The following is a 26,474-nucleotide window of genomic DNA, read 5'->3' as shown; positions in this document are numbered from 1 at the left end:
ATCTTCAAACACTTCATAGACCTAGAGAATATGGCATTTAAATAACTTAGAATTCTGTTGACATGAGACACAATTGCTCCTGGCAGCACCAATCTGATTCCGAGAGAATGTTGGGCTTCTAAGACATTTCCGTTTGGAAGTTTGTCTTCTTCCTGGCACAAAATGGCCTGCTGGGCAAAGAACTATCCTTGCCTCAACTGCTGACAATACAAATGCTGTCCTTTCTGGATGAGCAGGACACAAGGAAAAGTGACTACTAAACTCTGCCAAGACAGGTTAAGATGGTCTTTCAAAATTCCTGCTTCTGAAAATGGTCTGTCAGATAGTCTAGGCCTATAGCCAAATTGGATGCCTCAACAACGCTGAGAAACTTTAGGTGACTAGCCAGACTGCCAGCTGTCTCTGTCTATTACCGCAAGAATTTCAAAACTTGCTTGCTTGCATTTTCCGTTTTCTCAGGTATTACTATGTTCCTTCTCAGGTCTTTGATGGAGTTGACGACTAGATAGTTACAGTTACAACCTTCTCGTATCTTAGCTAGAACATATTAGTACCACAGTTAGATAGACTCTTCAAGACAGGACAACTATTGAAGTAATCTCAGTAATTTGCCGTTTACCCATGTTCTAGACATTTAGCATGTCTTTCTTGTTTGAAGTTATTTTTGTTGATTGTAGCTGCATTTTTGTTTATGTTATTACCCTTTGTTTTTCCTGGACAATACTTGATAATCATTCTTATTGTATACAGTTTGCAGTAAGATTAGAATCTTCTTATTTAGACAAAAAGGAAAAATGTAGGAATTTGCTCCGCCCAGGACTTTGGGCTATACGACCCAAAGGAGGTGGTGCTTCATGCCATTGTATTTGACCTCTTATAAGGAATTGAAGAAGAATCACATGCCCCTTCTCCCTGCTCCTGCCTGCGAGGTGGATTCACTCCCAGTCAGATCAGAGGACAACTTCTACTGTCTACTCCGTTCTGTATTCCTGAGTGTACTTCCTCAATTTATATCTTAATAAATTGTTACCCATTTAATAGATTCACGTGGACTGATCGTATTTAGGATAGACTCCTAAAACAATACAGGATACTGTAGTTGCCCTTGGTTGCCTCCCTGAGGCTGAAGGTAGTCTCTAGTATTGCTGAAGATACCATGTACTATGGACACATGACCTGAAGATTCAATCTGGATCTTACCTAAATACCACCTCCTTGAGGAACAGCTTTCATAATATCAGAATTTTCTATGTAAACTGCCAGGGAAAGGAAGCAATCAACAGTCCTACCCAGCTGTGATTTCTATGAACCACAATAATAACCAAATATGGCAAGATATCCTAATGGTGTAATAGTGGCACTCATGAATGGAAACCAAAAGCTCTCTAATTGGATTTAAATCCCACTCTGTAGGAAAATTATGCTTATTACTAGAAACCTAGCCAGCTACCTATGGTAATGAGATGATGGCTCTTGGAGGAGAATCGACTACCTCTACTTTACTAGACCAGCATAATTCCTGACTGCATTCTATGGGTGACTAAGGAATGCTGAATGCCGGAGAAGGGGAGAACTAGTCTTCCCCAGGGAAGAGCTCCTAAACTGGTTATCCAAAAACAAGTGGTCAGCAATGAAATCATATACGTACAAGCAACACTAAACAGAGTAAACAGTGTGTGTGTGTGTGTGTGTGTGTGTGTGTGTGTGTGTGTGTGTAAAACAATCAAAGAAAAACAGACCATGATTTGGGACGGAACAAGGCAGAAACAAGACAGGGGTTTTAGAAGAAGAAAAGGGAAAGGGAAATGAGAAATTATATTCTAATTAAAATTTTAAAAATTTAAAACTTAAGAAAGCAATGAGGAAGACTAGTCCTACCAAGTATTAAAACACATTACAAAGCTTTACAATTAAATCCATAAGTAACACACACATAGCAGACACAGCATCAATGAGACTAAAGAGAAAACTCAAAAATTCAAATACAGATTGGAATGTACTATAGAAAGGTAGTATTTCAAATTAGAAGGAAATAAAAGAGGATTGTTCAGTAATGGCACTGCTGTGTTTGGAAAGATGTAATAGTTTGGAAACTATCAGCACTGTGGATACTGAATAGAAAAAAGTAAAGTTGGAATAATTTCTCACAGTGCTTAATAAATACTGCAATAAATACCAAACCAGGCCAAAGACCTCAATGTAAAAGATGAAACAATACAAAGACTAGAGAGAGCGTGGTGACTTCTTACAAAGCTAAACACAGTCCTACCTACAAGAACATATTCATGTTCCTAGGCATTTGCTCAATATATTAATAAACTTCCCAAGAACTTACATTTTTATTTCTCACAAAATATCAGATAAATGACTATCATTTTACCTTTTAATTCTGTTTCAGAAATGTTAAGATTGACTTAATAGCTAAATATATCCTTAGCCAACTAAAGAATGACATTATGCTTTCCAATTTCTTCATAACTAAAGGGGAACAATTAATTAACAAACAAAACAGCACCAATTAATCCAGAATCAATTATACAACTTCAACTAATGTGGATAATCAATAATGTGCTCTCCAGTTTTTATGTCTACTTGACATAAGCTAGTGTCATTCAGGAAGAGGGAACCTCAACTGAGGGAATGTCCCCACCAGATTAGTCTGTGAGCAAACTTGTGGTGCATTTTCTTAATTGGTTATTAATGTGGAAGGGCCCAGTTTAGTGTCAGTGAGGCCACTCTTGGACAGGTGGTCCTGGGCACTGTAAGAAAGCAGGCTGAGCAGGTTATAGGCAAGCCAGTAAGCAGCACTCCTCCATGACATCTACCTCAGTTCCTGCCTCCAGGTTCCATCCCTGTTTGAGTTCCTGCCCTGACTTCCTTCAGTGGTAGACTATGAAGAGGAAGTGTAAGCAAAATAAACCCCTTCCTCCCAGAGCTGCTTTTGGTCATTGTATTTTATCAGAGCAACAGAAACCCCAATTAAGACAAATGCCTACCCCCATGTCTATTACATGAATAACTAATAAAACACACAAAAGAAGCTATTTAAGAAGACATTTTAAAGAAAACTGGTATCATTCTGAAACTTCACTTGATTTCTAAACAAAGGCTGTTTAGTTCATCAGATGACCTAGTTGGCATTCTTAACCACTGACTCATACACTGGAACTACACACTAAAAATCATGTGAGTATCTCGAGAAATCTGAAGTATTTTTCAAAACATCAAGTTTTCTGTTTAATATAATCAAATAGTTTGGTTTTATCTTAATAAAAATCACATAACCTATCTAAGAAAATAGGGAGTACTTGAGTATTTTCCAAGGTTGATACAGCTACTAAAGACTATTAATTTTTATTCATTAGTGATTGAACTTTGTTAAATATTCTGTTTATAACCAAAATTGATGCTAAGTTAGAAAATGTTTTTATTTAATCCAATACTAATAGACATTAGAAAAAATACATTTCTAAGAGTGACTTAATTAAGGGATTATGTACTAAGTACAGAGTAGTATTTACAAAACAGTGTATACAATATGCTTATTGTAATTGAATGGAGAACATACAATTGTATTTGGGTAGACACAATGAAAAATGTAGATAAAAATGTTTTCACCTACAGAAGGTAAGTATAAGAAACGGGAATGGGAGTAAGATTTGCCAAGCTTCCTCCTGCAGACAGGTATGATGGTATATGCTTACAATTCCAGCATGTGAAGATGAAGCAGGAAGATGAAGAGTACAAGGCCATCCTGTATCCCAGCTTATTGCTCTCTTGACAAGAAACTTAATGGAAGAGAGAGAGAGAGCTCAGCAGCTAAAATCACCTGCTATGCAAGGTAACAGAGGAAGATACAGTGATAGGGCAGGACACCTGACAGCCTCTGGGTTCTGCATGTGAGCAGACATACACCTCACACAAGACATAAACAACACACAAATCAAACTTTCATTTTAAAAAGAAGCTTAATAGTTTTCTATTACAGACTTGATCTGGGAACCTATAATGTTCCTATAATGCTAATCTTTTAGGCATATAGACACATGGCATCTTTGGCCCACAGTAATTCTAGAGGCACACAAAAATGTTAAACTTCTTTAAAGATTAAAGGAAGAATCTTTACATTAAAATGGTTTAACATATATGTAAATTTTCTTTATAACAATTCAATGATAAAATGCTGCCTTTATTTTTTTTAGTGGAGAAAGTATCCCATAAAAGCAAAAATGCTTTAGAACCAGGGAAGTCCGAATGGCACTCTAAGTTATCATTTTCTGTAATAAAAATATTGAGATACTGCAATAAAGCAGAAACACATGTATGTACATAAACACAAAACATTTATACATACATCCATTCACTCATTCATTCATCATTGTGTAAGCCAGCAGACCCAGAACTCTTTATATAGCAGTCTAGCTTTGAATTCCCATCAATCTTCCTGCCTCTGCCTACTGAGTACTGGGATTACACGAATGGGCCACCAATTCTGGTTCCCAAAACTGTCTTACAGCCAGTCTTACATATGATTTTTAAACCTCAATAATACTGAAACAGTACCTCCATTATTATTTAGATTTCCAAATCATTAACAAGGACTCTAACAAAACGTCTTGTGTATATAAGCAAATAAATGCTTGGAAAATAATGATGGCTTTCAGTGGCTTTCGACCTGTGGGTCACATCAAATATCCTGAATATCAGATATTTACATTATCATTCCTAACAGTAGCAAAATTACAGTTATGAAGTAGCAACAAAAATAATTTTACGGTTGGGGGTCACCACAACATGAGGAACCATATTAAAAGGTTGCAGCATTAGGAAGGTTGAGAACCACTGGTTCATAAGAACTAGAGACCAATAGTTCTTGAAGGGGTAGGAGAGAGAAGGAGGAAAACAGAAAGAAGGAAAGAAGGAAAAAGATGAGGGAAAAACCACAAATGAACTAGAGCAGACGAACAAGAGAACCATCCCTGACTAAGATGAAATTATCTCCTAAGTAAATTCCTAGATTTAGTATAACTAATTCAAATTCCCAAACAATAATTCAAATGGTAAGGATACCCTGGAAAAAAGCATGTGGATTGATTCTTTTTTAATAGCATGTACCTAAACCTACTGGTGCTGAATAAAATAAAATACAGACAAAAACATTCTTATAGCTAAAAATGAATAAATTTCAAATATATATGAAAAAAGGTCTAATGAATATAGCTGTTACAATGTTAATATAATGACATAACTTCCCCACCATAGACACCACACAAAATTTCAAGTTGATTTTTAACTAGAAAAATAGGAAACATTTCTAGTAATGAAAGGGAATATATACTTGTGATTTTAGACATTTGACCAAATTATTATAAAAGGTACCTACAGAAAAAAACACTAAAGAAAAGATGAAAAACAGTAAGAAGAAAGGACAAACTTCATAACTGTGATACTAGATAAAGTTATACTTTTACAATACACCGGACCAATCTTGTTTGGTACCCAGTCCTCAGTGGACAAATTCCCAAATCATGTCTTTAATCAAGGGTGCACACTTAACCAAGTGCCAAGCACTGTTAAACACATTACAAGTAAACCAATCTCAAAGTCCCGAGGAGGAGGAGGAGGAGGAGGAGGAGGAGGAGGAGGAGGAGGAGGAGGAGGAGGAGGAGGAGAATAAGGTTGTTGTTTTTACTCCTTTGTGGGAAACTATCAAAGTACAGAAATCCCAGGAAGGGAAGTTATTTGCTCAGTGTGACAGAGATCAACAGAGCCAGAATCCGAACCCAGTGCCCTTCCAGAGTCCATGCTTTCAACCACTGAGTTATCTGTTTCTTTCCTCTACGAAGGTGAAGGAAGAAAAAAAAAAAAAAGCAAACCATTCAGTCTACAAATGCACTAAATAAACTTACTACATAAATTACTAAAATATACAAGTAAGAATTTGTCTGTTTTTGTCTCTTTGTTTTACTTTGTGCCAGGGGCTGAATGCAGGAACTCCTTCAGACCAAGCCCACAGTCTATCACTAAGCTATATCCTCGGCCATAGATTATTTTTGAGGGGGCTGGAGAGATGACTCAGCAGTTAAGAGCATTGGCTGTTCTTCCAGAGGACCTGGGTTCAATTACCAGCACCCGAATGGCAGCTCATAACTGCCTATAATTCCACCTCCAGGGGATCTGACACACTCACAGATATACATGCCAGCAAAATATCAATGCACATAAAATAAAATCATTTAAAAAAAGACAAAGATTAGCCAGGCGGTGGTGGTGCACGCCTTTAATCCCAGCACTCAGGAGGCAGAGACAGGCGAATCTCTGTGAGTTCAAGGCCAGCCTGGTCTACAGAGCGAGATCCAGGAAAGGTGCAAAGCTACACAGAGAAACCCTGTCTCGAAAAACTAAAAAAAAAAAAAGAAAGAAAAAGAAAGAAAAAAGAGAAAGATTATTTTTGGCACAGTACTTTGAGGACTAAGAGAACCATGATATTATTGTCAATGAAGAGGATTAAAAAAAAAAAAAACTTTGAGAAAAATGATAGGTAAACTGAGTCTGGTAAGACATATGTCAAAAGGGTGGGAAATGAAAGAAAATATTCTACATTTAAGGAAAAAAGAAACTAATAGCATTTAACTGCGGTTTAAAAAAAATATAAACAAAAAAACAATGAGAACAACAACACCTACCACTAGCAACTCCGGCAATTAATTGCATTGAAGTCAATATCACGTAGGAAAGAATTAAAGGGAGTTAAATGATCTGGAAAACTGAAAAGTCACTTCAGAAGGCAAGAATGACATTAGCAGTTTTTATACTGCAATTGGGTACCAGATTTAGACACAGAAGAAAACAGGTTAATGTGCCACCCCAGACAACATCAAGTGTTCTCTACTTGCACTTCTGTTGCTATTGCCTGACAATAAAAAGGAACTTAGAGGAGAACGGATTATTTAGTTTACAAGTCCCAGTCACAGTCCATCATCATCAGGAAGAAATCAGGACAGTAACTGAAGGTAAACAGAGGAAGAATTAATTTATGCATGCTCAGTGGGTTGTCTGCTTACTGCTCAGCTCAATTTCTCCTTCTTAAAACAGTTCAGGACCCCCACCCACCCTCCTCACCTCTAACTCATCCAGAGTGGCCTGACTCTTGTCACATCAATTAAGACAATCCCCCACAGAAATGCCCACATGCCATCCAACCTAGACAATCCCTCACTGAGACTCTCTTCTCAGGTGATTCTACATTGTGTCAAGGTGACAATTAAAGCTAACCATAATAAGGAATGATCAAAATAAAGTGGGTCAAATGAAAAGTGAAGGAGAACGGCTAAGTAACATAGTAGTCACTCAAATGTCAGTTAAATTAATGAGCCAGACCAGAAAACAGTCTTTTTTTAAAATAACAAACCTGGCTGTTCTGGAACTCACTTTTGTAGACCAGGCTAACCTCAGATTCAGAGATCCTCCTGCCTCTGCCTCACTAGTGCTAGGATTAAAGGAGTGCACTGCCACCACCACCCAGCAGAAAACAGTCTCACTGTTAAATATAAAGATAAAACTGAAAGAGGTAGAGGGCTAAGGAGATGACTCAATGGCTAGAAGTGTTGCCATGCAAGCCTAAGGAGCTAAATTCAGTCCCTGAAACCATGGATGGAGAGAACTGATTCCTCAATGTTGTCTAGTTGTGGCATGCACGCACACACACACACACACACACACACACACACACACACACACACACACACTAAAAAAAAATTATAAGTGAATAGGCAGAGGATACATTTCAAACAATCTTGGTGAACCAAATAAACACAGCAAACCAGGAGCTGAAATCACTGGAATAAAGGAATAGACTGGCCCGGGCCATAAACTGCCTCTGTCTAGCCAGGTTTATGGATTATGGACATTTTATAGCACAGAAATTTTGAAAAAGTCTATGAAGGCTGCATGGCTGAACTGTGTAATGGCTAGGATTATTAGGATTACCACTAGAAGAATGAAGCACATACCTGACAGTGCCCTGAACCATGCCCACAAATGCATGGTAAATGATATTGCTATGGGCTGAATGTTATTAGGCCAGAAGCTGAAAATCGTTTATATGTACAACAGTTAATCCACTCTGAACTCTTTGGAAAGTTTGTAATTTATGCTAAGGTTTAAGATTCTACTTTGCTTATCTCTTTCAATCATTATTAATCATTTGAGAAATATAAAAAATTCATATATAACCATGAAACTTGGCAACTGACAAATAATTAATGACTCTAAAGTGAGTGAAAAGATAGATTTCAGAAAGAAAATGATGCACCAGAATGAGTAATAAAGCTCCAACTTTCTAGCAGTCCTATCACCCTCCCAGGCCATAAGGAGTTATATTAGTCGCTTTTCTCATGGTTGAGACCAGATCTGGACCAGAAGCAACTTAAGGGCTTACTTCAGCTACACTTCAAGAAGGGCTACTGTTGACTTTGGTGTGGAAGACATAATGATAGGAACAAGAGGCAGCTGAATTGAGAAAGCAGACTGGGGACAGGATGTAGGGCCAGGGATAATCCCTGAAAGCACATTCCCAGTGACCCATTCCTCCAACAGGGTTCCACTTCTAAAAGATTCTACAAGAGTCCCAAACAACAACACCACCTGGAGACCAAGTGTTCAAACCACAATAGGGGTAAACTAAATAGAACAATTCTTCAAATCTTTTTAGTAAAAACATTCTCTTTTCAAACTAATTTAGAATTGTGATATGCTTTACTTTTCTAATTTGACTTAATTATTAGAAGGAAAAACAAAAATTCTTGAATCTTTGAATACTCACCCAGTACGAGATTGGCCCACCTTATCACAAATATCCAAGATGAGGCCCCAGTCCTCAGCAGTATTCATCTCACTAGTTGCTTTCTCTGTAGATTATAAAAGAATTACAGAAACATTAAAGTAAAAATTGTTATGTTACCACATTTAAATCACCAAACTGTAATACAATCAAGTCTCAACATCAAACCCAAATAGTTGCCAGCACTATGATTAATCAGATTTTGATGTCCATCTTTCAAAGGGGCAGTGCAGGCAGAAGTTTCTCTCCTGCCTGCCTGTTCCCAAACACCCAGCAGCAGCTTCTTAAATAACTGACTCCGAAGCTTAATATTACTTATAAATGCTCAGCCAGTGACTCAGGCTTATTACTAACTAGCTCTTACACTTAAATTAACCCCTAATTCTTATCTATGTTTGGCCACGTGGCTTGGTACCCTTTCTTAGCTAAACATTCTCATCTTGCTTCCTCTGCATCTGGCTGGTGACTCCTGACTCTGCCCTTCCTCTTCCCAGAATTCCCCTAGATGGTCGCCCTGCCTATACCTCCTCCCTGGCTAATGACCAATCAGCATTTTATTAAACCAAATCAAGTGACAAATCTTTACAGTGTAGAAGAGCATTAGCCCACAGAAAGGCAGGTTCAATCTATCACAATCTTCCCTATTCACACTTCATTTGCTTTTTACTTCACAAAGAAACTCCAAAGAGATTAAGTAAAGAACTATTTCCATTTTCAGAAAATTTTTAGCTTTACTTGGTAGTGAAAGGGACAGGGACTAAACACTCATCTCTATCAAAATATTTCAGGTAATTAAGTTATTTATCTACATTTGTTGATTTGGCTTTGTCAGCATGGAGAAGAGAGAAGGCTCCAAAAAACAAATGAAGCTTACTATTTTCCTCAAATAAAACATGACACATTGAGGCCAATAAGATAGCTCAGTGGGTAAAAGCACTTGCCACACTGAATTTGACCTCTGAATTCTACACTTGAAGGAGAGACTTGACTCTTTTTTTTTTTTTTTGGTTTTTTCGAGACAGGGTTTCTCTGTGTTCTCTGTGTAGCTTTGCACCTTTCCTGGAACTCACTTGGTAGCCCAGGCTGGCCTCGAACTCACAGAGATCCGCCTGGCTCTGCCTCCCGAGTGCTGGGATTAAAGGCGTGCGCCACCACCGCCTGGCGTTGACTCTTGAAAGTTGCCCTGTGCACACATGTACGCATACACACACACACACACACACACACACACACAAAGTCTAAAGCTTGATATATTAAAGACATCAACAGAGGCAGGCAGATTGATTTTTAAAAACAAGGGCAGGATAAACATAACAAGCTTTTGGCAGCAAATGTTCTAGCAATATAGATATATAGGTTACCCTTATATAGACGATATAAGAATGGAAAATCAAAATAAGAATAATAAAGCCTTAAGAACAAGGCTGTTTTATACTAGAGTTACAAAAGAAAGTTAAAAAACTGGCAACATCAAGAAGCTCTAGAAATGAAAGTGAAGAAAGAGGACTTAAAAGGAATAAATGCCAGCTACAGTGACACAAGTCTTTAATCCCAACATTTAGGAGGCAGATGTAGGTGGATCTCTACATTCAAAGTTAGCCTGGTCTACACAGGAAGTATCAAGCCAGCCAGAGCTACATAGGTGAGACCCTGTCTCAAGAGAAAAAAAATAAAACATTAAGAGGAATGAATAGAAGCCATTTGAAATGGAGGTTGGTCACTAATTGTCTCCCTTACTAAAGAATCCTAGCAACTACCTCTCTTCAAAGGAACAAAAAATGGATGTTTGCTTTCTGAAGATCAAGCAAAGCTTTTCTGAACTAGTAGACCTGAGAAGAGTAGAGATGGGCACAAAAATAAAGTATTAATTCTTGGTCCAGCATGTAAGGAGAAAAGATGCCGTCCCTTCAATCCAACAAACCAAAAGATGGATACACTGAAAACCTAATTCTTTTTAGATCCTTCAGGGAAGGGAACTCACCGCCAACAGCTGACCCAAAAACTACACAGACTAGCAAAAAGAAAGAATTCCAACCTAGCACAGTCATCTCCATAGGAACCAATGACAAGCTGGAGGGCCCAAATATTAGTGACAGACTGGTAGAGCTCAGTGAAGACACATACCCAAGTTTAAACTCCAGTAAAACAAAGGGATCCACACATAAAGTAAGCTTTGACTGTAAGAATTGCAGTGGGTGCACAGTGAATATATTTTAAAAAAATGCCAGGAGGAAAAAAAAGGAACAATTTTTCAAAGACTGCAGAGAACTCAGTTCTTAATACAGCCTGTCCTTAAGAAAAATAAAGGTCTATACTGTATTAATAACTAACCAAATTAGTTTAACCAGAGATTAACTCACTTGAGGCAGGAAACTTTCCAACTCAAGCCTCCTCAAGCTTTCCACCTGAAGAAAGAGGAGTACCCAACTACAGTTCACCCTGTAGTTTGTGAAGTTCATGGTCCAGAGGCACAGGCTCATAAAAGTATTTGCCACTCTGCCATGCCTCTCTGATACATTGCTCAGGCCTAGACAAAGGTCAGTAAAGGTCTAGCATTGGATCCTATTCTCCAGTACACAATGTTGAGATTTTAGAAAAAAATTTACAAGTCATACTAAAAGATAAAAACAATTTGAAAAACAAAGCAAGTTTCTGACTGATAGATGACAGAAAGCAAGAGTTAAGAACCTTGGAATTTTGAAAATATGATTACTATGCAAGAATAGTCTACAAGAACAACAGACAATGCAAGCAGATAAAAATCTAGGAATAAAAATGAGTATTAAAACTCAAAATCATAAACAGGAGGGTTAACAAAATTTCTCAGTCAGTAAAGTTGCTTGACATGCATTCAGGAGAACTTACTTGAATTTGATCCCCAGTACACACATTAAAAAGATATAAGAATAAGAATAGCCAGGCGGTGGTGGCACATGCCTTTAATCCCAGCACTTGGGAGACAGAGGCAGGTAGATTGCTCTAAGTTCAAGGCCAGCCTCATCTACAGAGCTAGTTCCAGGACAGCCAGGGCTGTTACACAGAGAAACACTGCCTCAAAAAACCAAAATAATAATTGTAATACTCATAATCAGGAGGAGGAGGAGAAAAAGAAGCAGAAGCAGCTAGGCATGGTAGTACACAATTATAATCCCAATACTGAGGAGACAGAGATAGATGGGTCCCTGGGGCCCGTTGGCCATCCAGCCTAACGTCAACGAACTACTTTACCCAGTAATAGAATACATACTCTTCTCTAGCCCATATGCAATATAGACTACATTTGAACCATAATACACATTAAGACAAGTACTATAAATACAAATCATACAATGTTTGCTTTCAGACCACTACAGAATTAATGTAGTAAGCAATAACTGAAAAATCCTTAAATACATGAAGACAATACACTTCTTTTTATTAATTTGTTTTATGTGTGTATGTGCACACATATGTATGTGGGAAGTCATGGGATAGCTTGCAGAGTCAGTTCTATGCTAATACCATGTAGATACTTGACATCAAACTCAAGTCATTAGGCTAGGCAGCAAACACCATTACCATCTCACTGGCCCTAGTTTGTTTGTTTGTTTTTTGTTTTGTTGTTGTTTGTTCTTGTTTTAGGGTTTTTATTTTCAGATAGGATCCCATGTACCCCAAGCTGCCTTGAGCTCAAAATGTAGCTGAGAATGACTTTGAACTTCTGATCCACCTTTCTCTACTTCTCAGTGCTGGGGTTAACAGTGCATCACCACACCTGGCTCATGCAGTTCTAGGAATGAAAACCAGGGCTTTGTGTGTGATAGAGTAGCATTTTACCAACTTAACTACCTCTTAGCCCAATACACTTCTAAACAACATGAATAAAATAGTTTAAAGTCTCTGTGATGATGTGAATAAGAATGTACCCATAGACTCATATATTTAAACACTTAGTCATCAGTAAGTGGCATTATTTGAAAGGATTAGAAAAAATAGGGGGTGAGGCCTTGTTGGAGTGGGTGTGGCCTTGTTGGAGAAGTATGTCACTGGGGGTGGGCTTTGAGGTTTCAAAAGCCCAGTCTCCCTCTCTGCTTGTGGATCAGGATACAGCTCTCAGCTCCTTCCCCAGTACCATGCTCCCTGCTATAACGGAAATGGACTAACCCTCTGAAGCTGTAAGCAAGCCTCCAATTAAATGCTTTCTTTTTTAAGAGTTGCCGGCTGGGTGGTGGTGGCCCACGCCTTTAATCCCAGCACTTGGGAGGCAGAGACAGGCGGATCTCTGTGAGTTCGAGGCCAGCCTGGTCTACAAAGTGAGTTCCAGGAAAGGCGCAAAGCTACACAGAGAAACCCTGTCTCGAAAAAACCAAAAAAAAAAAAAAAAGAGTTGCCTTGGTACAGTGTCTCTTGACAGCAATAGAACAGTGACTAAGACAGCCTCCAAACAAATGAAATACAAAGCAAGCTAACAAAAATGAAAACAGAAAAGCAATTTTTAAAAAAAATCAGTACAACTGTTAAAGATGAGCAAAATCTGTACGCTTCTAAGGAAGCTAACTGGAAAGGGAAAAAAAAAAGAAGATACAAGGTACCAGTACCAGGAATCAGAGAGAGAATCTCGTGAATATTACAAATAAATATTACAAACTCTATGCCCACTAATTTGATCACTTGGATGAAGCAAGCCAACTCCTTTAAAGGTATATGCCCAGACAATAAAACAGATAATCCAAACAGGCTACCTATTAAGGAAATCAAATCAAGAAAGTTAATAATCTTTCAAAACACAAAACATAGGGCCCAGTTGGGTTTACAAGATAATTCTGCAAAACATTTAAGGAAAAATTTTACATCAATTCTCCACAATCATTTGCAAAAGACAGAAGCAGAGAGAATGCTTCCTAACTTAATCAATGCTTCCAGCATTACCACTAATACTAAAGTCAGGCAACAGTGTTACTTGAAAACTATGAATAAATCCTTTACATAATTATAAATGAAAAACTCCCAGCAAAATATGAACAAATTGAATTCAACAATGTGTAGAAAATGTATACACTTGGACCAAGAGAGATTTGTACTGATTATTTAAGGCTGGTTAAATATCAAGACTATCACCTTCTGAAAGACTATTACCTCCTGAAGCAGCTCAATATGAAAGACAGATACTAAAAACAAAATATGGAGGGTTGAGAAAGAGACTCTAGGTACAACCACCAGAAAAACTTACTCTGATGAAGGTCAAGGTCAAAGAGAACTAACTATGTTATCAGCACTTCCAATGTGTGTTTGGTTTTTTATTTAAGTATTAACCAGGGGCACTCAGCCAAGGATTAACAGCTGAGACAGACAATCTTCTAACATGAAAGATTAAGAAAAATACAAACAAGTGGGAAAAAGAAATCAGAAAAAAAGCAATTGAGGTTAAACAGAAGCTATGTACAAAGGTCAAAGCTGTACAGAAGCACAAAGTAGCTAGCTAGTCTTGACTAGGACACAGTGATAAAGTGACGTTACCATCATAACCTTCAATAACAAATTCATTTTTTTTAGCCTGAGATAGATCAACCAATACCAAGATTTTTATTTGTAGTAGTTGGTCATAATCATGTTAACAATGAAGCCCCCCCTCCCCGCTTCCTTCTCCTCCTGAGTACCATGCTAATTCAAGAAAATTCCATATTTGACATACTACTGAGAGCTAGACATAGGTGTTAGAAAGTTAATAGCATAAAATTCTTTGCAGGCTTACAAAATCATCCATATCCTAGCTCTCAGGGATATAGCATAGCTTAACAAGTTAGTCTCTAGCATTGGACACCTAGAATAAACACCTAGCAAGAAAGGCATTAACCCATAGGTACTAGTACATACAGTACTTATGCCTCAATGTCTATATCACCAATTTTGGGTTGTTACAACAAAATACCAGAGACTGCTTGCTCTAGTAACCTCATCAGTACAGCCTCTAATGAAGACCTCACAGTAGATTTTAACACAATGGTCACATAATTTCATCAAACAGGAAGCCATGGGATTTTAGGGGACAGGCTCACTTTAAAAACTAAAAACTAAAAAAAAAAAACAAACCCAAAAACAAAAACAGCTCGTTCTTATAGGAACTAATTCAGGTTCCATAAGAACTACAATCATTTCTTCCAACAGTTTGAAACTTCCAATAACTTAACTACTCCCCACTAAGTTCCACCTTTGAAAGTTCCCATCACCTCTCAACAGTGCCATAGTGGGGACCAAGCTTCCAGCTCATGAACCTGAGGGATATATTCAAGCTACAATACTGTTGTTGTACAATCTTTTAATACGTTAGATAAGAAAGCAAGTTATTCATTACTATGTAAGAATACACAATTTTCAAAACATTTTTGATTTCATTGTTAGCTCAGAAAATGGTATCTCAAAGTAAAGGCTGCATATGCAGTTTTTAATTTTCTCTTGCCTATCCCTCATTCTCCCATGACTAAAGCCACAAAACTAGAAGTATTCTTTCCAAGGGTGTGTTGTAATAACTAAAAGCCAACCTTTCCACAATCAGCAGTAAAAACTAGGATTTTTCTAATCTTCCTCTGCCTTTCTGTCTAGGAGCAGGCCATAAAAAAAAAAAATTAAGACCCTCCTTCCAGAGGTGTCTTGCTTCACACTCAGGAGAAACAACTGCTGTAACAGAGAGAAGAAGCATCTAGGTCCTGGTAGGTTTCTCCACTCAGTCCATTACTAAGATCTCATAACCTTTTTATCCAATAACTTTTCTACATAGCTGTGCAAACATCAAATTTAAGCATAAAATGAACAGAACACCCCAGATGTCTGAAACTTAAATAAGACAGCTTCCATGTCAAAAACAAACAAACAAACAATGATCACATCAATTTGTTATGTTTATCTCTTGTTAACCTGTCTTAATTGATTTCCTTTTTAAGACAGGGTCTTGCTACATAGCCTAAGCAACCCTTGATTTCACTATAGAGCCCAGGCTGGCCCTGAATGCATAATCCTCCTGCCTCAGTCATCTGAATAAGAAGACAAATAAACACCACCATGCTCAGCTTAGTCTGTCTTGATACAAGGATATAGAGCTTGGTACATCTCAGAAATAGGATCACCTATCCCACCTCTACATGGATAAGTTGATTTTATAGAAAATAATGTCAGTACATATTCAAGAAAATAGAATGGATTTCTAGCCCATTCCACATCATATCTGAAGTGTCTTACAACTACAATAACAAATGAAATTAACAGATACAGACCTAATATAAGATAGGAAAGGTGTCACAGAAATTATAAAGACCAAAGCAATTTGAAAGAAAAGTAAAGTGTGGTGCGGAAGAAAGAAAAATAAAATCAAAAAGGATGTTGGATATATTTAGAAACTAAAAAGAAACAGAAAGACCTCTTTTCTTTCTACTTAAGTGATAAAGCATAAAGCAATACAAACAGAAAAGCATAATGATGAATACAGACTGGCTGTTGTACAAACTCCACTTTGTAAATATATAATAAGACACAACTACATTACAATGTAACCCATTAGAAGATGTATCTGTATTAATTTAAGAAACATTAGATGGGAGGTTGTGGCACATGCCTTTAATCCCAGCACTTGAGAGGCAGAGCCAGGCGGATCTCTGTGAGTTCGAGGCCAGTCTGGTCTACATAGCGAGATCCAGGACAGCAACCAAAACTACACAGAGAAACCCTGTCTCAAAAAAACAAAAAAAAAAAAAAAGAAAAAAGAAAAAAGAAAAGAAACATTAGAGAGCCAAGAGCCTTGAACAAGCAAAAAATATAATCAGATCTGGGCTGCTAGAAAAAGATTTATTCTCTACCAATATAAAAGCAGCTTATAAGAGAGAAAAAAAGAAAACATGAAAAAAAATTGCTTGCTTAGAATGCAACTATAAAATGCTTTTTTGGTTTTGTTCTGACTGGGGAAGAACTGTCCCAAATTTACCTGCAATTGTTCAGGCATCCAAAATACACTAGATTTCTTGAAAATAATCAATTCTATTTTAAATGTATCAAAACCCATGCTCTCAGCCTAAATATTGAACAGACACTAAGAAAGCCCCACAGATAAAAGTTGAGTATCTAAAGCCCTGTAGGACAGGTCCTCAGCTGCTTTGAATCCCAAAAAGACTCAAGCCAGCCTGAACACGTATCCCTCAGTCTAACATTTACTTCATCTTTGGGAAGAAAAGTCAGTTATTACTTTGATTTGGTAGTACATTTTAATAATTAATTTATCTTGGACTGGTAGCCAAGCAGGCTATTTTTTTGTTTTGTTTTGGTTTTGGTTTTAGTTTTTTCGAGACATGGTTTCTCTGTGTAGTTTTAGTACCTGTCCTGGATCTCGCTCTGTAGACCAGGCTGGCCTCAAACCCACAGAGATCCGCCTGAATCTGCCTCCAGTGCTGGGATTAAAGGTGTGCACCACCACCACCACCCAGCTCAAGCAGGCTATTTTTCAAAGAGATGCCTACATGTAATTAAAACATTTAAATCTTAAAACCTAATTAAAAATACATTTAAGTGATCAAAATGAAACCTATTTTTAAAGTCACTAGCTAAATGAAAGTAATAAACCCATTTCTGATCAACTAATAAACCCATTTCTGATCAACTATAAATTGCCTATTATCATAATTATGACTTTATATTTCCTAAATTAATGACTTTCCAGGCATGAATGGCATCTTAGTTTCATTTCTATGACTGATAAAACATCATGACCAAAAGAAACTTGGGGAGGAAAAGGTTTATTTGGCTTACATATCCCATAATACATCTAGCAAAGCCAAAGCAAGACCTGGAGGCAGGAACTGAAGTTAAGACCATGGAGGAATACTATGTAGTGGGTAGCCATTCCAGCTTTGATCTGGAAGTTCCAACCCCCATTGAGACTTCAGCAACTGTCACCCCTACAAGGCGGGGCCAAGGGAGGCGCCTGGAGACTGGAGAGCTGGATTGGCGGGCTCGAGCTCGGTTCCGGGACCCTGGACGGGAGAGGTGGACCAAGCAGAGCTCCAGAGAACACCGCTGGACTGCGATACACCTTCCCCAGACCCCGCGACCTACCCATCCCTTAATTTGTAAGTTACGCCATTAAATAAATCTCCTTTTAACTACGTGGAGTGGCCTTAATAATTTCACCAATAATACTATTTACTGGCTTTGTTCTCCGTGGCTTGCTCAGTTAGTTTACTTTCTTATACATCCCAGAACCAGCTACCCAGGGACCACACCACATCAGTAACCAAGATAATGTCCTACAGACTTGCATACAGGCAATCCAGATGGAGGATTTTCTCAGTGGAGGTTCCTTCTTCCCCAGGTATGTCCAGGTTTGTGTTACATTGACAATAATAGTAATAATAATAATCCAACCAGCATATATGGTACACTCCTTAGCAAACATGCTGAACCCTATGAATTCCCTTCTTCACTTCCTATGCATACAAAGATCAGCATCTGACTCCAATTTTTTCATGTAAATCAGAAATGCAAGCAATGCACACAGCAGGCATAGTAGTGCCACGCCTTTAATTCCATCACTTGGGAGGCAGAATTAGGTGGATCTGAGTTTGAGGCCAGCCTGGTTTACAGAGCAAGTTCCAGGATAGCCAAGGCTGCACAGAGAAATCTTGTCTCAAAAAACTAAACCAAAACAACCACAACAATGCATTTTACAACTCTGAACTGATCGCATCATTTCTGTTTCTGCCTCAAGATCAACCAAATAGTGGCACAACTCCTAGCTCTTATTAAAAAAAATTATTTTCTAAATCAGAAGAATATAAACTACCAGTAGCAATTCAACATGGTTTCTAAACAGCAAATAAAGTAAAAACTATCAATTTCTAAGATAAAACCAGAGCATAGAGCAGGGGAGGGGGCATGAACAACACACACACACACATACACACACACATACACACACACACACACACACACACACACACACCAGACTTGCTTCTAAAGAATTCAAAGCTTATCATCTCATTTTATCTTTAGATTATCTCTACAGTTGTGGTGGTGTGAATGAAGATGGCCCTCTATAGGTTCATAGGGAGTGGTACTATTAGGAAGTGTGGTCTTGCTGGAGTAAGTGTGGCTTTGTTAGAGGAAGTATGTCACTGAGGGTAGGTAGGTTTTGAGGTTTCAGAAGCTCAAGCCAGGCCCAGTGTCACTCTCTCTTCCTGCTGCCTGCTGATCCAGATGTAGAACTCTCAGCTCCTTCTCAAGCACCATGTCTCCCTGTATGCTTCATGGCATGACAATAATGGACTAAACCTCTGAACTGTAAGCCAGTTCCAATCAAATGCTTTCTTTTATAAGAGTTGCTGTGATCATGGTGTCTCTTCACAGCAATAGAACACTAAAGTCAAAAAGAGGAGATTAAGGATTTTCTAACAGTATTCAGAAGGATCACACATGAATGCCTCAACTGAATTTTAAGTCTTCTCAACAGATTAGACTTTTTACTGATAAGCAGGTATTTGTGATTTTCTAAAATGACTTGTTGAACTTTTGAGGAAGTAAAGAAATGGGACAGGATAATTACCTGTAACAATCATTCTATAGGGAAAAGATTGTCATTAGTTTCAAGATGTTACAGTTCTTTAAAACTGGGCAGTGGGGGTTTGAGACTCAGTGGTAATGGTATCCTTATGTTTCAGACACTGGGTTCAATCCTCAACATTCAAAGGAAAAAAATTAAGCTAGTAAAAAGAAATATATTTCAGGCCATAAGAGAGATATATCTGACCAAACACAATTGCATAAAAACAATAAGGAGTAGAAATACACCTTTAAAAAAGGAATGGAAGATGAGGCTGCAAAATTAAAAAGAAGCCATGTCAGACACAGGAGCTCCAAATCTGTAATCCCAGTATTTAAATGCAGATACAGGTAGATTGCTTCAAAGTACAACCTGCTTCACATAAAGCAGTTTGGCCTGTCAAGGTTTCATAGCAAGGCACAAGGGAGCCAGAAGATTTGAGTTGTTATAAGCCATCATGAGGAGTTCATATTAGGTTGTAGATTCAATTAAAAATATCTTAATCACTTTAATCCCAGCACTCTGGAGGCAGAGCCAGGCGGATCTCTGTGAGTTCGAGGCCAGCCTGGGCTACCAAGTGAGTTCCAGGAAAAGGCGCAAAGCTGCATGGAGAAACCCTGTCTCGAAAAACCAAAAAAAAAAAAAAAAAAAAAAAAAAAAAATCTTAATCAAAAGGATTACATTTACATTCTTTACAGGGTTTCTTTGTATAGGCTTGGCTGTCCTGGAACTAGCTCTGTAGACCAGGCTGGCCTTGAACTCACAAAGATCTACCTGCCTATGCCTCCAGCGTGCTGGGATTAAAGGTGTGTACCACCACTACACAGCAAATTTACATAATTAAAACACAACCATCACTAGAGAAAGAAGAAAACAATAGAAGCTTCTGTGTTAATCTGAAAGGTATTTACAGATTACAATGGTAAATACCTTTGCAGTTTCAGAAATAGAGGGATGGATTCAAAGCACACACACACACACACTATACCAGAATCCTGAAGGAGCATGGTGGGTGTGACTATTACACAGTCAACAGTACATATTTGTTGTCAGGAATGTAGAGAATTACAACCATAGAAGTCAAAATGTCACACAGGCTACTGACCTGTGGAACAATGTAAACAACTGATGTCACTCATAAAAACAAAGGGAAAAATGTTAACAACTTTTTAAAAAAAAGCTTCATTATAGTTTTAAACATATTGAATTTGAGGTAAATAAAGCATATTCAACACCAGTAAAGAATCAGAATATCAAATGGTTGACAAATAATCCTGATAGCAACCTTATGAATGAGATATTTTCATAACTCCTTACAATACTAGAAAATGAATTCAAAGGGGTTTGATCCAGTCCAATACAAAATTCTCCCATTAACCAACAGTAATTTAGCAAATTGCCTATTATCATAATTATGGCTTTACATTTCCAAAATTAAATGTGCAATTTTTTTGCCAAAGCCAAGATCTCTACACTTCAGAACAGTGGTTCTCAACATGTGGGTCACGACCCCATGGCCAAATCTTCTCCAAAAAATATTACATTATGATTCATTAACATATTCATAACATATTACGATTCATAACAATAGCAAAATTACAGTTATGAAGTAGCAATGAGAATAATTTTATGGTTGGGGGTCACCAAACATGAGGAACTGTGTTAAAGGGTCATGTTAGGAAGATTGAGAACCACTGGGTTAGGACAAAAATTAATCTGACTGTGATTTATGATACTGACTGTACTAAGCAAAATGAAAACAAAGTATGTATAGCAGATTAACAGTAGGCAGGATATGAACTGGTCAAACAGAGTTTGACTAAAATGCTTACTTTTTGAAAAATAATTAACTTATTTATTTTTATTTAGACAAAGTCTTACTATGTATCTTTTGCTGGCCTGGAATTCACAAGGTAGACCAGGCTGTCCTCCAACCAGAGATCCATCTGCCTCCTGAGAGCTGGAATTAAAGGAGTGGACCACCATATCTGGCTGCTAACTTCCTTTTATGAATCATAAACAGCATTTAACGGAGACAAAGGAATGACTCAAAGACGTTTCTCATTGGCACCAGGCTTGCCGCTGCACACCTGCCACCTCAGCACTTAGGAGGCAGAATTAGGAGCATCTCAAATTCAAGGCCAACCTGGATACACAGTGAGACTCCATTTCAAGACAACAAGGCCAGGAACTGCAGAGTGGAGGTTAGAGGTAAAGTGCTTCCCTGGCACTTGCAAGGCCCTCATTGGATCTCAGGCACTGAAGGGGGGAAGGGAGACCGGCACTCTGATATTTTAAGAGTCAAGATAAATAGAACATTATAAAACAATCAAATAATGAAAAGAACAACATGGAAAGGTAAGTTCAGTTTTCTAATAGATTGATTTTTAAGTGGTAACAGAACAACAAACTAACAATCTAGAAAATTATCAGTAATTCATTACTAGATAAATTGTGTGTTTATTATGTCCTAAGAATTGCCCCCAAGGTACTAGGGACAGGAATGAAAAGTTCTCATCTTTATAAAGTTTAAACCACACAAGACCATCAATTAATGAACTTATCAAGAAAATGAACAAACAGTTGTGAGTATAAAACAATGTATTATTTGTTTTAAAGAAGGCAACTAGAAAAGCCTCTCTTAGAATGTGAATTGTGAATTGAGCCCCAAAATGTGATAGACATCACAACCTTAAAATACCTAAGGGAACAGTAATATAAGCAAAGAAAATGGTCCTATGAAGCTACAGAGGCAGAAACGCTTGGAATGCTCAGATCCAAGAAGCGTAACATGATGGTGAATCCAAAGATCACAATCGTATCTTTCTTTATGTGTATATATAGAAAATTGCCAGAGATTTCTGAACAGGTAGGTCACCGTATCCAGTACTTTTTAAAAACAAATGGCGTCTATAAATGAAACTTTATTGGAGGGCAAAGAGTAACAAGAAATCCTACCACAAAGCCCCAGCCACAGTCTCTGTCTAAAGGGGGTTGAGATGGCTGAGTATGATAATACTGAGGTAACAAGACTCTATAAAGAAGTTAAGTAGAGCCCAAAGACCCTACTGTCAGAATGGAGCATGAGAGAATCAAGGATGACTCTTCCACAGCAGAAATGACTAACAGGAAATATTAGTGACTCAATCCCTGAGTTGGCCTAGGACAACAGAGTGAGAAGCTGGAGGAAAACAAAGTTTCTGCTTTGTTTCTAGATTCCTATCAAAATCCAGTAGAAATATCGAGTAGATGGATACCTAAATCTCCAATACAGATCAAGACTATTTAAATTTGTGAGTCACTGGAATACACAAAGTGTTTAACGCTAAAAGAGTAGCTTTTTTGTTTTAAAACTTACTTCACAAATTAAAAAAAAAAATTCTATGTGCTTTTTAAACACTGGTATGGTGATATTTTATTTGTACTGAAATGTGATTTTATTTTTATGTTAACAAATAAAATTGCTTGGGGGTCAGAGCTAATAGCAAGCCATAGCAGAGCTGGGCGTTGGTGGTGCACGCCTTTAATCCCAGAACTTGGTAGGCAGAGCTAGGTAGATCTCTGTGTGTTCAAGGATACAGCCAACAGACAGTGACGAGGCAGTCATGTGGTTGGTTTTACAACCAATGAGAAGGCAGAACAGAAAGTCTATATAAAGACAAACAGACAGGAAGTAAGTCTCTTTTGGAGAGGTCTCTTGGCTAAAGAGGCTAGCTGCAGCAGGCGGGTAAGGCTCTTAGCCCTGATCCCTTGGCTTTCTTCTTTACATTGGTTCTGTGTTTCTTATTTAATAAGACGGTTGGTTACATCTGCACACTGGCTCAATTCTACCAATTCTGCGAATTAAGAAACATTATAATTCTTATACTCCATATGTAAAAACAAGGAAACAAAGGTACAGAATATCTAACCAACTAGCTCAAAGCCACATTGCTGATAAACAGCAAGCCTAAAACTTCAATTCAAATAAATCATTCCAAATTCTACTTAACACTAAGCCTCCTAAGGCTCTAAGAAAACAAAGTGTCAATGGAGAAGAGGTTTTATTACTGAGCCCAGGTTGCTCAACATTTAGACACTGAAAAATTAAAAGGCAAAAAGACTAAAAAGCTCAGCAGAAAAACTTTGGTGTCCAAGAAACCTATGGGTAAAGCACAGAAGAAAAATTTAAGACCTTGATAAAAAAATGGATGAGGAACTGACTTTTGGAACTGGTAAATATAAATCAGTAGGGAACTTGATGGTATAAACTATCTTTATAATTCAAACTAAATTAAAAAAAATCCATGTCCAACAGGTTTAACATATTTTCAACTCAGCAAGCATTTATTCAAAGCCAACTATGTATCAGCCACCAAAAAGGAACAAAATAAAGAACACAATGACATCTAATGCTTAATTTTAGTAAACACAAAAATGTTGAAATTTGTAAGAGTTTGGGGAAGGTGAAAATCACAATAGCTCTGAAACACAAAGTATTTAAACACCCCAAGAGACATTAAATAATGCCTAAGACTTTCAAAATCATGACTGGCCATGAGACACTACTGGCAGCTACTGAGTAAAGGGCAAAAACAAAGCTAACAGTCTTCACTGTATAGAACAAAACTCCCTTAAGAATTTTATCTATTCCAAACTGTCAATGTTGCTACAAGAAGGTTGCGGGAATCAGCAGGTAGAACAAACTGGATTCTAAGTTGACCTTAAAGCACGAGGGCACATATGTAGAAAGACAGACTAAATAACAGAGACTAAAGCTTAAAGGCAAGAAGGTGCCTGCGTTTGAAATGGGTGGTATGGGTAGCAAGAATAAGTTTAACATTAAGAAATCCATCCGAATCCAGAGCAAATGTGGGTTCAAAAAAGAAAAAATCAGAAGGAACACATATTAGGTTCTGGGTTCCATTCCTAATACCACAAAAACAAACAAGCCAGGAGAATATAAATGGGACTGATTAGCAGGAAGCAAGATGCCATTACAACTGCGACCATTACAACTGTAGGAGCCAGGCGTGGGAGTGCACGCCTTTAATCCCAGCACTTGGGAGATACTTGTCTCAAAATACAAAACACAAATAACCAATTAGATAGACATAGGTAAAAGTGCTGGGAACAGAAGCAGCAAGTATTGTTTTATTATAAGCACTTGTCCTGGTGACTGATGCAGTAAGTTGTAAACCTGCCAAAGAGCAGCAATGTGATGGTCTTCATAGTTCTCTCTCTTCAGTCAATGAACACTGTGTTCAGTAAGTACTGGTGCTAAGCACTTAGTAAACACAATTTTCCAATTCATTACTTATTTAGCATTATTGATGATTTCTAAAGTTCCATCCACTGCTCAGCTTCCGGACATTCATTTAAATCACTATGAACCAAGCAGGAAGTGACAGTATTAGGATTTCCAGTGAGATGCTATACAGAGTTCAAGGAACAAAATTTAAAATTCATCTCTCATAAACAAACTTCATAAAGCCACTCTCACAGGTTATCCTTACATTCTTTTACTGTAGTGATGGTTAAAATCGGTCTTATGGGATCTGGCTAGGGTACTCGTTTGTGTTCATTCTACACTTTGTTTGCCAGGGTAGTTCCATGTGCATTCAAGTCACCCCCAAATTCTCTTTCAAGAAATTCAAATTCCATTATTACCTTCAGGCCAAAAAGAGACGGTCAACCTGTTAAACTGATATGATCGATATCTAATATCAATGATTCAGAAAAAAAAAACAACAACAAAAATTAACATTCCAGACCTCTTCCTGGACGCAAAATCCTTTTCCACGCTTCCCCAAGGCAGAGGCCCAGCCTGAGGAAGGCATCCCAAACGCTCATATGTCTTCAATAGCGTTTTCGGTTGTTGCCAAGTAGTCCATCTTCATCTCTCCCAATATTTCAATCTACCCATAATCAGACCTCTCTCCTCCAGGGACCGTTATAAGAGCGGTTTATAAAAACCCTAAGTAACCTTACCTAAAACATGTTGCCCGTTCCCTGGAGCTTTCCATTGGGCCAGGCAAACACTTGGGCGATAGGGCTTATAATCAATCAGTCTTGCTCAAGCCAAGATACGCCCCGGCCCTTCTCCAGAAAGCCGAGCCCCAGCGGCAGAAGGCTTCATCGGCTGCTCCTCCCGAGGCAACCCTTTACCCCAAATCCCTTAAGCAATCCCTTCCAAGCCCCTCGAGTCCCGCACCAAGGCCCATTAAGAGGGGTTTAGTCCCGTTTCTTTCGAAGAGGACGAGCCAAGTCCTCACGCCTCTCCCGCCTCTGAACGAGGGGCCCCAGGAGAGAAGAAGGCGGGCTCGGCCTGGGAGTCCAGCATGGATGCGGGAGGGTGGGCGGCGTGGGCTCGCAGTCTGGCGGGGAACCGACGGAGGGCAGTGAGAACACTTACCAACATCCTGGTCGAAGGGATTGGTGGCAAAGAGAGGCATGTCCGCTGCGTGCCGAGGTGTCCCCAGGGACTGCCCCCTCGACACCGCGGCCGTCCAGGGATGACGGAGAAAGGAGGCCCCTCAGGTACAAAAACAGCAACACAGACTGCCTGGACAGGGTCCTTCTCGGCCCCTCCTCTCACCCACCCCCAGCAACAGAGGCGGCGGCGGCGGCGGCAACAGCAGAGAAGCGGCACAGGCCCCCGCGCGGGGCGTGTCGGGAATCTAGGCGGCCGGAGCGCTGCCTGCTCCAGGTCTGTCAAGAACCCTGCCCTTCCGCCGAGGCCCACGCGAGGAGCCGCCCCTGTCGCTTCCTCCGTCGACCTCCCGCAGGTCCGTGGGATTCGCGGCTATGTTCTCGGCTTTTCCATTGCTCGGGCGTCTCGGGAGGACGAGGTCCTTCAGGCGCGCCGAGGCCGACTAAGCACCGCTGGAGTGAATCAGAGGCTGAGCACGAAAGAGGGCTCCGTTTGGGTCCCACCGAGCCCTTGATTTTTAACTCCTTGAGTTTATTCGCTGGGTTGCTTGTAGTATTGTCATCCCTCTAGAAGGTCAGACAGTCCCCTTGGGTTATCCGAGTAAAACGTCCAGTGCGCCAGTCTGAGAGGACAAGGAAGTTGCTGGGATGGAGTCATGTGAG

At 38.8% G+C, this 26,474-nt stretch overlaps 1 protein-coding gene across 1 annotated transcript in view; it reads right to left on the bottom strand.

Annotated features, from left to right (window-relative positions):
• Positions 1–25,989, bottom strand: part of Stam (signal transducing adaptor molecule) — a 64,745-nt gene extending 38,756 nt beyond the window's left edge. The window contains exons 1-2 of the mRNA XM_052727684.1: positions 25,795–25,989; positions 8,825–8,909 (exon numbers count right to left, since the gene is read on the bottom strand). Of these exons, the coding sequence (XP_052583644.1) occupies positions 8,825–8,909; positions 25,795–25,834 (125 nt within the window). The 5' untranslated portion in view covers positions 25,835–25,989. The remainder of the gene's footprint in view (positions 1–8,824; positions 8,910–25,794) is intronic.
• Between the last annotated feature and the right edge of the window lie 485 nt (positions 25,990–26,474).

This window comes from Peromyscus californicus, unplaced genomic scaffold (assembly GCF_007827085.1).
Source record: "Peromyscus californicus insignis strain IS unplaced genomic scaffold, ASM782708v3 Scaffold_8__1_contigs__length_139910024, whole genome shotgun sequence".
Lineage (NCBI taxonomy): Eukaryota > Metazoa > Chordata > Mammalia > Rodentia > Cricetidae > Peromyscus > Peromyscus californicus.
The sequence above is the reverse complement of the archived record's forward strand: the minus strand, read 5'-3'. Positions and strand labels throughout refer to the sequence as shown.